Source organism: Triturus cristatus, chromosome 12, assembly GCF_964204655.1.
Source record: "Triturus cristatus chromosome 12, aTriCri1.1, whole genome shotgun sequence".
In the NCBI taxonomy this organism is placed as follows: Eukaryota; Metazoa; Chordata; class Amphibia; order Caudata; family Salamandridae; genus Triturus; species Triturus cristatus.
The window spans coordinates 46,894,669-46,908,936 of record NC_140595.1 but is presented as its reverse complement, the minus strand read 5'-3'; the positions used below and the strand labels follow the sequence as shown (position 1 = coordinate 46,908,936).

The 14,268-nt window shown below is 49.2% G+C and overlaps 1 protein-coding gene across 1 annotated transcript in view; it reads right to left on the bottom strand.

Annotated features, from left to right (window-relative positions):
- SEMA6B (semaphorin 6B) overlaps positions 1–14,268 on the bottom strand; it is a 300,458-nt gene that overhangs the window by 73,800 nt on the left and 212,390 nt on the right. Inside the window, exons 4-5 of the mRNA XM_085638458.1 lie at positions 4,579–4,639; positions 2,392–2,454 (exon numbers count right to left, since the gene is read on the bottom strand). Of these exons, the coding sequence (XP_085494584.1) occupies positions 2,392–2,454; positions 4,579–4,639 (124 nt within the window). The remainder of the gene's footprint in view (positions 1–2,391; positions 2,455–4,578; positions 4,640–14,268) is intronic.

The following is a 14,268-nucleotide window of genomic DNA, read 5'->3' as shown; positions in this document are numbered from 1 at the left end:
TGACTGCTCCACTCCAGGTTCTCGTAAGAGCACCAGGGTCCCTGACTGCTCCACTCTAGGTTCTCTTAAGAGCACCAGGGCCCCTGACTGCTCCACTCTAGGTTCTCGTAAGAGCACCAGGGCCCCTGACTGCTCCACTCCAGGGGCACACAAGAGCACAGGAGCCCCTGACTGCATCACTCCAGGTTCTCCTAAGAGCACCAGGGCTCCAGAATGCTCCCCTCCACGTTCTCGTAAGAGCACCAGGGCCCCTGACTGCTCCACTTTAGGTTCTCGTAAGAGCACCAGGGCACCAGACTGCTCCACTCCAGGTTCTCGTAAGAGCACCAGGGCCCCTGACTGCTCCACTCTAGGTTCTCGTAAGAGCACCAGGGCCCCTGACTGCTCCACTCCAGGTTTTCGTAAGAGCACCAGGGCCCCTGACTGCTCCACTCCAGGTTCTCTTAAGAGCACCAGGGCCCCTGACTGCTCCACTCCAGGTTTTCGTAAGAGCACCAGGGCCCCTGACTGCTCCACTCCAGGTTCTCGTAAGAGCACCAGGGCCCCTGACTGCTCCACTCCAGGTTCTCGTAAGAGCACCAGGGCCCCTGACTGCTCCACTCTAGGTTCTCGTAAGAGCACCAGGGCCCCTGACTGCTCCACTCCAGGTTTTCGTAAGAGCACCAGGGCCCCTGACTGCTCCACTCCAGGTTCTCGTGAGAGCACCAGGGCCCCTGACTTCTCCACTCCAGGTTCTCGTGAGAGCACCAGGGCCTCTGACTGCTCCACTATAGGTTCTCTTAAGAGCACCTGGGCCCCAGACTGCTCCACTCCATGTTCTCATAAGAGCACCAGGGCCCCTGACTGCTCCACTCCAGGTTTTCGTAAGAGCACCAGGGCCCCTGACTGCGCCACTCCAGGTTTTTGTAAGAGCACCAGGGCCCCTGACTGCTCCACTCCAGGGGCACACAAGAGCACAGGAGCCCCTGACTGCATCACTCCAGGTTCTCCTAAGAGCACCAGGGCTCCAGAATGCTCCCCTCCACGTTCTCGTAAGAGCACCAGGGCCCCTGACTGCTCCACTTTAGGTTCTCGTAAGAGCACCAGGGCACCAGACTGCTCCACTCCAGGTTCTCGTAAGAGCACCAGGGCCCCTGACTGCTCCACTCTAGGTTCTCGTAAGAGCACCAGGGCCCCTGACTGCTCCACTCCAGGTTTTCGTAAGAGCACCAGGGCCCCTGACTGCTCCACTCTAGGTTCTCTTAAGAGCACCAGGGCCCCTGACTGCTCCACTCTAGGTTCTCTTAAGAGCACCAGGGCCCCTGACTGCTCCACTCCAGGTTCTCTTAAGAGCACCAGGGCCCCTGACTGCTCCACTCCAGGTTCTCTTAAGAGCACCAGGGCCCCTGACTGCTCCACTCCAGGTTCTCGTGAGAGCACCCGGGCCCCTGACTGCTCCGCTGCAGGGGCACACAAGAGAAAGACCAGGGCACTGCAGTGGAGATGGGAGAATCAAGGATGAGGAGGGGAGAAGGAAGGAGTGAGGGGACGCAAGGATTATGGGGGAGATGGGATTCAGAGAAAAAGTTCAAATCATAATGGAAATGGAGGTGGAGCTGAGAGACTCAAGGAAAGTCAACAGCAGATTCACCGGAAGAGGGTGGGAGGGAGCAGGAAGGGCCATGCCACGATGAGAGAATTGTGGGAGAGCTGGGGATGGAAGCATCATGACCTGGAACAGAAGATCAGATGATCACAAAAAAGTATCAAAGAGGAATAGGAAGTGGAGAGGGGAGTTTGGAATGGAACCCGCTTGAGAAGCTGTGTATACACTTTCTTGAATTTGTAACAAGAAGTCAACGAGCAGGCGGCAAATTACACACATCACAAGACACCACGCATTAGGGTGATGCAAACAAATGACCTGGCGAACATTAACCCCTTTTGTGCCTGGGATGTTGCACGTGCACTTGACCAGGAGGATCTGTAATTGAGTGCTTGAAGTTAGGAACAGAGAAAACGGGTGCACACCCTTCAGCATAACAGCAATCTCTTAATGTAATAAAAGAACCTACACACAGGATGACCACTTGGACACTATTTCCATCTCTGGGAGTTCGTGTGACAACCAAATGCATTCTGGGCATTGTAGTATTTGTTTGTGCCCACTGAAATAATTCCACTAACACACCTGATAACACTTATTTGCAGGTGAAAATCCCAGAACTGGACACTGTGTGCATGATGAGATGGAGCCAGGTGGTCTTTTAGCATGGACTGTTCAACCAGAGGTGAATAATATGCCATGTATGGGGACTTACTCTAGGTCTCTTCCGGTCCTAGTGTGACAACATGTGACACAATCATAGCCCCCTCCATCACCCCTCCCCCGTCAAGGCCTGGCTTGCTCACCTCGTGTTTCCCTTTCATGCGACAGGTTTTGATGTCCACCTGATTTGAAGTCCAGGTCAATTTCTGCAGAATGAATAAAACTCATTAAAGCATCACAGTTTAGGAACAAACCAACTCTCTCAGCAGAAGGGGTTTTAGTAAGAAATGTTGCGGGCTCCAGTAGTCTTACCCCGGCTTGAAAGTCAAGACTTTAAGAAGTCTCACTTTTTGGGGTTACACCCGTGAAAACTCTCAACCTATCAGGGACATATAACACTATCTAGCATTTCAACCCCTAAGAAAGCTCATTCCTTGAGGGATATCACACCATGCGAATGGTTACTCTCTCCGATACATCTTGGCATGAGAGCTCTCACCCTATGTTGAATTAAAGACTATGTTAAGACCTATATTATCTGGTATGTCACACTTGAAAAGATTCGCCCTGACCAAGATATCGCACCATAAACACACTCATCCCGTGAGGGATTGCTCCAGAAAAGATCCAGAAAGTTTCAGGAGATTAGCACTCTTGTGAATTTCACTCACTGACTGTCTAAATCAGGGGTCTCCAACCTTTTCAATAAAAAGAGCTACTTATGTTCAATGAAAATTATCCTGAACTACTAATATTATAAGTGTTCTAATAGAGGCGACCATTTTTCTCCAATCATCAGCTTTTGATTTCTTAAAATATACACAGTTCAATTTCATCTTAAATACACACTTTTCAATGTTGTTATACACATATTAATTCAACCAAGTAAATACTTCTAATTTAGTAGGCCAGGCTGCACACAGGCGAGCTACTTACAGGTGGCTAGTGAGCTACTGGTAGCTCACGAGCTAATCGTTGGAGAAGCCTGGTCTAAATTCTCGTCACATGAGACATTCCTTTTTCAGTAAGCTACTGTGCAAAATGAAGGTGTCTGATCAGGTCATGGATCACAATTGTATATTATGTGTTGGACATGTGTGCTGAAGGATTTCACATCACTTCTTTCCACTGGGGTGAGCGGTAGTCCATTTTCCAGCCTGGGCAGATTGTTCTCGAGACAGGCATGGCTAGTCAATTACAGAACTACAATGCAAAGCTGTGCACAGGAGGCTTCTCTATGTGTAGGTTATCTTCTGAACGTTCTAATAAATATGTCGGTGCAAGGGTAGTAATGTGCCATTAAGTGAGCAACTATGTGACTTTTGTGGTATGCGGTAAGCATGATGGTGTGAGGAGGTCAACTGAATGCGTCATTCTGGAGTCAGGCAAATATTAAGCCAATTTCTATATGAACTAAAAATATGTATAGTTGGATTTAAAGGGCTACTGAGTATTCCATAACAACCAAACGTACAGCATTTTAGCTCTGAGTTAGCGGTACCTGATATGGTATACCTAACAAGTACGGTTGAGTGATTGTGTGGTATTTTTGGGTATTGGCAGTTGGTTGATTCATGACCAAAATGGTACATATAATCCCTAAATTGAAAAAGACAAGGACAGATCAGTTTAATAGTGAACGAACAAACTGGGATCAGAGATTGCCCAACTAGATCTTCTATATTCAACTGCATTTTAGCAGACATGGAAGTAGGACTCAAGGGTGATGGTTATCCAAATGCTGGGTCACCACTGATGTATTCTCATACTGTAATGCACAAATTAACATATGGTCACTGGAGGGTTAGTCAGCTGCCTGAAGAAGATTCAGGAGGCGGCTTGACATGCTGGTCACTCTGGTGCATTGATATCCTATCCCTGCAGAAAGGGAGTTTTTGACGTACATAGGTGCCTTGACGCTGTCAAATAAGGAAGAAGTGTTTCAGATACAGATATCTTATCTGTTCCGAATCTAAATTTTTTACTGGTAAAGTCGTGTGAAATTTGAAAACTTCACTAAAATGCACTTTGTGGATTTTGCACAATATCACAGGAGAATTTCCATTTTTTTAATGGTGGGAATTATCTCAAAGTAGTTCTTGCCTAAAAACCTTAAGCCACTGCCTGTCATTATGAAGATTGCAATTAAAAAAAAAAACTTCATGAGGTTGGCAAAACTACAGGTGCCCAGCTTTTTTCTCCTGTAGTAATCTCATGGTAGCAAACAAGAGTAGATTGTACATGCGTATGTGACAGGCTCTACCTTTAGGAGTTAGCAGAAAGCACCTGTTGTCCTGCAAAGAGAATAGAGTTGCATCTTGGGTCCTTACCTTGCTGTAAAACAGCTCACTATAGGAAGGGGGGTTCAGATCCACCCGGAACAGCTTGTCCCTGAAGGGGAGAAAAAGAGTAGGTGTAATGAGTGCCCTAAGTGCAAAGACACATCTTCATACGAGTGTGAACCTGGTGGACTTCACCAAAGATGTAAACACATAAAGTTGGGTTATTCAAGGAAAGTGAAGATGATGAAAAACGAATATCTTATAAAGCAATCAGGTTCACAAAGGAAGGTGGTGGGATTATGCTTTTTTCAATGCGATGCGTACGCAACAACTGACAACTAGATGCTCTGGAATATCATATTTGTTAACTTATTGTATATGGTGCAAACATATCGGCCCGCATCTGCTGATTCAAGTAAAGTTTTGGCTCAGAAAACAATAATTTCTGACATATTTGTATATCTCCTTGTGCGGCCCATCAATTAAGCTCAGTCGTTTTATGTACAACTGAATATCGAGATGCAAGACTTTTGTGGACAGAATGTCAAGGGAAAAATATCAGAAGGTAAGTACATATAGGGAAGTCAAGATTTACTATACCCAACTCCACATCTACATGCCTGGAAGATATACATCACCAAGGTACATATATGTGGAGTAAGATTTCGAAAATTTGTACTTACTTTTAGATATTTTGGATTTGCATTTCACACCCTTAGTCGTTCAACCATTAATATGTCTTCTGAGAAAGATTCTTCACTCTCAACACAGCCACTTAGGATCTAAGGGGACCAACGCAACTGGGAGACATCCAAGCATGGCTAGATATTATCCTTCCATCTCGTAGAAACTATTACAAGACAGTGCCAGTGTCTGTCCAGTGCCATGGTGGTGGTATACAAATTCCATTGTAGAGGAAAGCAACATTAACAGCTCACTGCGACGCAAAACAACATAAAAGTACCACCTACACGCTGACCGACAGGACCTGCATGATCAATTACAATTCTGAAATTATTTTTCTGGGTACTTTCTTCATATTCAAACCATCTCAAAAACCAATCATCTCACTCAGCTTAGAGGTTAATCCAATTGAACAAGTTTCATATTGAGAATAAATAAACAAAGTCTGCTTCTTTCGAATCAGATTCCAGAAAGAAGTAGGCTACCTTTGCTTGAGTTGCAAGATCTCACCGTACCTGTCTTTTGACCCATTTGCGATGGAAAGTCACAGTCGACCAAAAAATCCAGTGTTCCATTGCGTGCCATGTACCTGAAATGTGATGAAGGTTCCCTTCATAGAACAAAGACGTCCCTAAGGACAGCTTGCACTAGGTGTCAATTTCTGCACCATCGCTTTGATCCACCCTGTCCAACCTGCGGTGAGGCGTCTCTGTGCACGAAACAAGATCTCCTCATTTCCTGCCTCAACGAAGGTCCCCGAAGAGTCCAGTCTATAGGAGCGGACGGTTCCCAGAGACTGGTTCAGCTTTGATGAATTTCTTCCATCTGAAACACTATGTTATTGTATACCTTATCTACCATTGGAGTTGCATCACAGAGCCTTTCGGGTGGCCTTAAATAACTGTCCATCGCAGATCAGAGTCTGATTTAGTTTTGCCAAGATGCGCAGCAAAAAGGCGGAGTATGTCAGCTGAAGGCAGTCACCTAAAGTACAGACATCTTTGTGGACTGGGCAGCTCCACAGTTTACTGGCTGGAAGCACTCACAATTATGTAATTATATTGCTGCAATGGTAAGGTTAGTCCTGAATAGCGTGGGCATTATGGGAAATTCCCCATCCCTTCAAGTAGAGCATGAAGGTGTTTGAGCGGAGGTGGTGGCAGGGTGTGATGATTTTGAGGAAGGTGCCATCTAGAGAGGATTATTTATTTATATGTATTTATTTATTTTTATTTATTTATTTTTGAGACTTATAAAGCGCTCAGCTACCCCCAACGGGGGTGTCCCGGCGCTAAGAAGGGCGGCAGTTGCAGGTACCAAAAGAGGGCTAAGAGTTGGAGAACAGCCAGGTCTTCAAGTCACGTCAGAAAGTGGATTCAGATTCAGCCATATGCAAGGACAGTGGCAGGCTATTCCAGGTGTTGGCAGTAATCCATGTGAAAGTTCTGCCACCGATTCTGGAGCGGCGAAAACGGGGAGTCATCATAAGGCGGAGATGGTTCGATCTGAGCGAGCGGTTGGATTGAGCAAGCTTAAGTCGAGTTCTTAGGTAGACTGGACCCTGACCCTGAATTGCTGTGAAAGCTAAAACCAGTGACGTAAACTGAATGCGTTTAATCACTGGAAGTCAGTGGAGCTTCTTCAGGTGGGGCGAGACCGAGGGGCGATATGGGATGTTACAGATCAGCCTTGCCGCCACGTTCTGAACAATCTGCAGGCGTTTGATCAGGTAGGCAGGAGCCCCAGCGTACAGACTATTTGCATAGTCCAGATGTGAGGTGATCAGGGCATGGATAATGGTCCGGCACGACTCCAGAGGAAGGAAAGGGAGAATTCTACGGATCATGTGCAATTTACCGACACACGCCGAGGAAACCTGGTTGATTTGAGATTTACAGGATAACTCATTGTCAAACCGGAATCCCAGATTCCTGACTTTTATGTTTTGTAAAGCACTGGCTTGTGACTTGTAGGCACTTTGAAGTCTGGTTCAGAAATCATCGGAAACTTAGTGTGGAGGATTGTCTCTCGGTCTGTAGTGAGATGCCAGTTAACGGGAGAGAAGTTCCGGACTGTCCATCTTCAATTCCAGGCATCACTTGCAGGATTGAATGTTGAAGGCCGTTCTGATGGTCAAGATGAGCCGACATGATACCGCTCCTACACTGGTCCACCTAAATGCTGATTACTACCTCTCCTATTTGAAGAGGTGCATTGGAGGAAGGAGTCACAAACTCCCTCCCTGTGCATGCACATAACATTGCTGCACCAATCAGTAAGAGTGAGGCCTAACCGTGCGGTGGTCGCATTTACCCAACTCTAGCACACTGTTCATAGATTAACTCTGAGAGAACCGTGGTCAACACCTGGACTATGCCCCGTTTGACCTCGTTCAATGACACCCAGAAACTGCAATTCACCTCTTCCTATCCTCTCCACAACTTTGGTACAGCTACCTTGCACCCCTAAACTTAGGTTATGCCTCCACATCACTAGGGGTGGGTGTAATAGTCTGTTCCACCCGCAGAATTGGTAGAATTTTGGTGATCTAGTGCTACTCTTGTAATGCGGAATACCGGCCAAATTCCGCCTGGCCCTGTGTGTCTTCTCACGCCAGGCTCCAGAACGGTAAGTTGGTGAGCACGAGCAAGATTTGGTGTCGCCAAGTGCAATTTCCAGTCACTAGGAGGACATCTGGTGACATTTTTCCAACACGGGCGGTCACAACTGTTCGCGGTCAGAGGGCTGCCCCTTGAGTAGAAAATCACTGAGCTGCAGCAAAACCATCTCTGCACCCTCTGGCGCACTGCGTGGTGTTGTTCGTGCTGATTTTTCAGCATGGAACGCACTACTGGTGCTAAATCACAGAGCGAGCAGCGTGACGTGCCTATGTCCACCCATGGAAGAAACGCTGCAGAATCTCATGGAGTTTTTATTTAACTCCACAGCTTTCCGCTGAGTCAGATTCCGCCATTTCCGCCCACCTCTACCCATCGCCTCCTTAAAGACACAGGTAGCCACACTTCTCTGCAAGTTTCAACAATCGCCAACGCCTGCACCTCTTTGCCTACGGACAGGCCATCAGTGCTTCTACATCAGATTTAAATACAGCAAAGCAGTACCTGACCACCTACCAGCAATCTAACCCCCAGCGACACCAGCACCGCCAATGCCCCCGCTCAGTCAAAAACCACCCTGGACTCTCTGCCACCAGCTTTTTCTCCTACTGTTCTACAACAGTCTATATTAGACCCGCCCTAGCATTGATCCTCAATGACCCCCAAATGCCATAGTATCCCAGCTGCTCACTCTATCTAATTAGCCTTTTTTGCTCCAATTCCTAGCGAATTCCAAAGCTCAGGTCTGCAAAACAGTTCTCGACACCCAAAACCTTCCGCCTTCAAACCTTTAGATCTCGCCTCAAAAATCTATCCTCTATGATTTTGTTGTTTAATCGCTCGTTCAGTTTAGGCACCTACCCCAAAAGTTTAAGTTAGCAGCTGTTTTACCACTACTCAAACAACTCACCGAGGACTCTCTTCACACTCTAACGGTGGCTTATAGTCTCAACACCTGTCTTTTTCCAAAACACACTAGATCTCTCTTCACACAATCTACTAAGCCCTCTCCAGTTAAGGTTTCATTAAGTGTGGTAGGAACTCGTAGAGTTACAGAAAAACTCTGCTGTATGCCGCTGAATTCCGCCAACCTCAGTGGTAAGAGGTACTGCTGATGTGGGACCGAGGTAGAGTCGAAGTTGCAGGTAAATGCCATTAACTAGTTATGTTGTTGAAGTAGTGATGGTCAAAGTAGTAACTCGGATGTAGCTCACTCATGGTGAAGCACCGTGGTGTAGTAACGTAGGACCATACCGGTGGCCACCTCAGGTAACTGGAGTTCTGGTCACGACCCCACGACTTATATGAAGAAAACATACAGGAAATTGAATAAAAAAATGAATTTTTGAATTATATTAGTCCATGGGTGTGTACATGTTCATTTATTAATTAGCCACTCGTCATTTGGTTTCCTGTATGTTTTCTTCATATATGTTTTGTAGACCCTGATACAGGAAACGTTATTAGGGGTACCCCTTCTTTATTACAAAGTGCACGACCCCACGACTGTCAGACTGTGAACGCTCTGTTGGCTCTTGAGTTATGCCAGTGGGTGAGAGTTTCCCAGCCAGGAACCCCTGTTCTCTGGTGACTGCACCAGTGGCCTGTGGGGAGTGGCCCCAGGCTCACAGTGTGCGTGTTAGCGGGAATATTAGATCATGTGCCCCCCACCACGGCTACTCTCCCAACAAGACACCCTTTGTGTGAATCTGGAGGGGGGAGTCCCCAAGGATGGTAATCTTCAAAGGGGGATGGTAATCTTCAAAGGGGGGATGGTAATCTTCAAAGGGGGATGGTAATCTTCAAAGGCTTGGGGCCCCTGTAAGAGAGCTCTGCCTTTCACACGCCCTCTCCTTCCTATCAGAGTTACTGCTTTTGGAGTTCTCCCCCGAGAAGCCAGTCCCAGGAAAACCACATTCACTCTTGCAAGCACACACTGCAACTGTGAGGAACCACATGCACACACTGCAACTGTGAGGAACCACACAACTCTTATTTTTTTTTGTTTAAACCAGTTTATTGGGACAAATGAATGTGTGTGGCAAGGTGTGGTGTCTTTTTTTCTCTGTATCACCTACGGGAACATTCAGGAGCTGTGGGGGGGGGGGGGGCAATGGGATGGGCACAGAACTGGATTAAACCCTGTGGAGGCCCCTTGATTCATTTTTTGCTATTAGGTGGAAACAATTTAAGAAAGCTTGATTATAATTTTCTTCCAAGATCAAATCAATATTATTTTAATCCGTTGTCCCGGGCCCCGTAAAAGGAGTTGGGCCCATAGGCCGGTGTCTACTTTGCCTATTTGGTAATCCAGAACTGGGTGGGCAGGGCCCACAGAGCCAGGGCGCAGGCCCCCTCTGGCCCACGTGCACCCCGTGCCGGGGCGCGCTCGGTACCCGGGGGAGCGTGAACAGAGCCACCAGGCCTGTGGAGCACGAAAGAAAATCGATGGAAAACTCCTCGCGGCGAGATGTCCCCTTGAAAAGAGTGAGGGAACCCGAGGCTCGAGGGGGCGGCGGGCTCCAGGAAAGGAGAAAGGACGCGCATGTGCGTCACTCACAGCACGAGAGGGGAGGGGGTGGAATACACTGCACATTGTTATGCCCGTCTCCATGACGTCAGAATCCTATTTTCATAGATGAATCCCTCTGGGGCCACGCCCATTCACGTACAGCGCTTTGACGCCACCAGCGGCCTACTCTGCGCTACACAGCACGACGTAAACAGAGACACGGTGCGTTGGCCAGGGAAGGAGGGTACTGGAGTGAGATGCCGGCTCGAATGTGCCTTAGGTGGATGCCCCTGGTCTATGTTGCACTTCAAAAAGCGGTTACCCAGTTTACCCAGAGGGGTGGAGGCAGATGCAAACAACCAAAAGAAAGTAATACACGGGGAGCGTTTCTTTTTGTACATCTTATCTGCATTCACGATATGATTTCAAGATAGAAACGAATGAATGACCGTAATTTACTTTACAAAATTGGAAAATACTGGTGGAGGCAAGACCGGGAAAACCTATAATTTTATTGCATGATGTTGTAGAGTTACAAATATTTTTTTTCCAGCCATGAATCATACAATACACTCAGTGTTGACTCTCCCACCTGTGACTTACTAAATGTCTTTCCCAGAATTCCCCAGTCCACGTGTTCCAACATTACCCCATTTCTTTCTTTTCTAACACCACTTTTCCAACCAGGGTCAGACTGGCGGTAGCGGGCACCGGGCGTTTCTCCGGTGGTCTGCCAGGATTGGGGCCTGTTTTGGACCAAGGGGGCCGGTTTTGCAGCGTAGCTGCAATATCGCCCCCCTGTAACAAAAGCGGCAGCGGTGAGACTAGAGTGGTGCTTTCCACTTGCGGTGATGAGACAGGAGTGGTGCTTTCCATGGCGTGGAATAGTTTGAATTATCATTTCTAGTATATATTGAATTATTAAATGCTGCTGTTGTGTTCATCTGAAAATTAGACAAACAGCACCACCGTGTGGCGGTCTGTCATTAGTGCCGGTGCTGAGATTAAAGGGCCGGTGTCCAGCACTGGAGACAACTGGCTCAAATTAAGCACTGCTTGACTGGTATGTCCCAGCCTTACTGGCCTAGTGGGGACAGACTATAGAGAAATTCTAAAATGTCCCTATAGCCAAGGAGTTGCTGCAGGAAGCAACCCTCAGAACAAAATACCTGCAGAGAAAAATATGGATAACGGTCAATTTGCACTAAGCAAAATGATTCCAGGGTCTATGGGCTTATGGTGATTGTTTGTGACACAGAAATAAATTAGTGGATGGTGCGAATTGTTGAACGTAGGGTGACCAACTCACTCGAGGGAATTACATATATCGGCCTCCAGTCCTGAACTTTTCACCTACAAATAATTGATTCAAGATTTGCTGATCTAACTAGTTCAAAGGAAGTCAAACAAGAGTACATCACCCATAATGCATTAGGCCAGCTCACAAAAGTCTAGAACCGGAAACAATGCCATTAATAACCTGGAAGCAGCCACTCTAGTCGAATGAGTTCTGTACAACTTTTCTGCTACCTTTAAACTGATATACTCGTTCTATAAAAACATGATCCGTACGTTAGGGATCTTAAGGCAGAAGGTTCTGTGAATTCCACACCCCTGTGTACGTATTGGTAGCCCTCACCACCCGCGGAGGCAGGGCCAACACGTGGGGTGTGTAGTATCGCGAAAGACGGTAGGGCAGCCCACGCCTCTCGCAACGACAGGGGAAGCGTTGCCAGTAAGCACCCCCCTAAAAGAGGACTTTGTAAGTGGGCTCGACGAAAGTCGAGACCACGTGAGTGTGCTAATAAAAAGCCCAGGGCGCTGGGCGTGGTTTTGTTTTTTGGCTAACCACCAATGCCACACCTGTGTGTCCGAGTGGTCCTTAGCGCAGTTTGGCCTAGTCACCCACGATATTACACTGGCGACGAGGTGGTGTCAAGCAAGCTGCTGCCATACCTCTGACCCGCCGTGCTGCCTGCCTGCCTGCCTGCCGCCGCGCACTTGCCTGCCGCTGTGCAGCCCCTCCCGCTGGAGTGCCTCGCTCAGCGTGAGCGTCGCCTGGGTCCCCGCCTGTCTCTGAGGCCTCACAGCAGCCCTGCCGGACCGTCGGTGCTCACCTGAAGCACGTTGTGGGCGGAAGCGCTGGAGTGCGTGTGCCGGTGCCCGCTGAACGTCGTCAAAGCGGTAAGCGCTCGCGGCCTCTCTGCTGCCCCCTCTGGCCGTGTGACGACATCGCACCCGCTACGGCCTTCCCCCAGCAAAACCTGTGGGTGACCCTGCCCCGGGAGTCGCGTGCTGCAGGCGACTGGGTAGAGCCTTCTTCCTCGCATCTCTGGCCACCAACCACCACTGTTTACCCACGAGAGTGACTGTCAGACACTTCAAGGGAGCACACCCCTCCAAGTGCAACTGCCACTACTGTGCTCCATGGTGCTATGCGGCCTCACATCGGAGTCACACCCCCTCACTGGCACAGGAACTGATAAGCGCCACGAGTACATGACACCCGGCTGTGGGACGGCCCCAGCTGCCTGTGGTGTGCACGCCCCCATCAAGGCCCAAGCCGCCACCTCCTGCTTGTCAGCCACCAGTTGATACACCACCGCCTGGCATCTCTCTGGCTCCTTCTCCTGCCGTCGACGCTCCAGTGCCCCACAGACGCCGCTGCATAGCCTTCCTGCACCCCAGGAGTCGTCCACAGCGGTGCCACCATGACCACCGTCCCGCCTCTGGAGCCCTTCGCCGTAACTGGTCCGCCGCCTTCCCAAGCTGCACGATGGAAGGAGTGGGTGGAGCGGCTGGAGACGTTCTTCGAAGCTGCGGAGATAAAATAGCGACGACAGCGGTCCATGCTCCTTCACCTGGGCGGCGCGGACATTCATAAAATCGCTAAGACCGTCCATGAGGCCGGGCCCCTGAAGACCTACGCCACGTAGCGTGATGCCATTGCTGTGCATTTCGAGCCATATGCCAACCCAGACTACGAACGGTTCCTTCTCCGCCAAGCGAAACAGCTCCCAGAAGAATCTGTCAACGTATTCTACGCTCGCCTCAAAGAGTTAGCAAGCACGTGCACCCTGCCTGATGAAGACGATGAGGTGCAAGCACAATTCATCCAAGGGTGCGCTTCCTCAAAACTGCGCGAGCGCATTCTCGAAGAGCACAACATGGCAATGAAGGACATACTGACCCTAGGACGCTCCAAAGAACTGTCCAAGGCCAGGGCGGCCCATATGGAACTCAAAGCTGCGGTAGCCATCAAAGAAGAGCCAGTCTGCGTTATTCAGCCCAATTCGCGAGGCCCGCGGCAGAGACCCAGAAAGCCCTCGGCCCAAGGACCCGGACAGAATCCCAAAGCCCGCCTCTGCGGATGGTGCAGAGGCCCGCTCCCACACGACGGCGCTTGCCCAGCTCAGGGGAAAACATGCAGCGCATGTGGAAAAATCAATCACTTCTCAAAAGTCTGTCGCTCAAGGCCTTCACGGCGGTCGCAAGGCCCAACTCGTCCAGTACGCACACTGGAGCCTGTCCCTGGTGACTCCTCGAGCGGGGACATGGACGATGATGAAGCCGCCACTGTACACGTGGTGCACATGCTACATGCCCTCTCGGCATCACCGCAAGCAGCACCCATGTGCACTGTCAACGTGCAGGGGCATCCAGTGACAACACTCATCTACACCGGCGCCACAATCAACCTCATGGCCGTCTGTGCCTACAGACTGCTGCCCAACCCGCCTGCGCTCCGTAGCACCAACGTCCAAGTGTACGCTTTTGGGACCCACACCCCCCTCCGAATGTGCGGAGTATTCCAAGCTGAGATCTTGCACAACGACATCCGTCAGTCGGCCAAGATCTATGTCTCCAGAGAAGGGTCAGGATTTCTGCTCGGCTGCCGCACTGCCCAAGAACTGCGCCTTATAC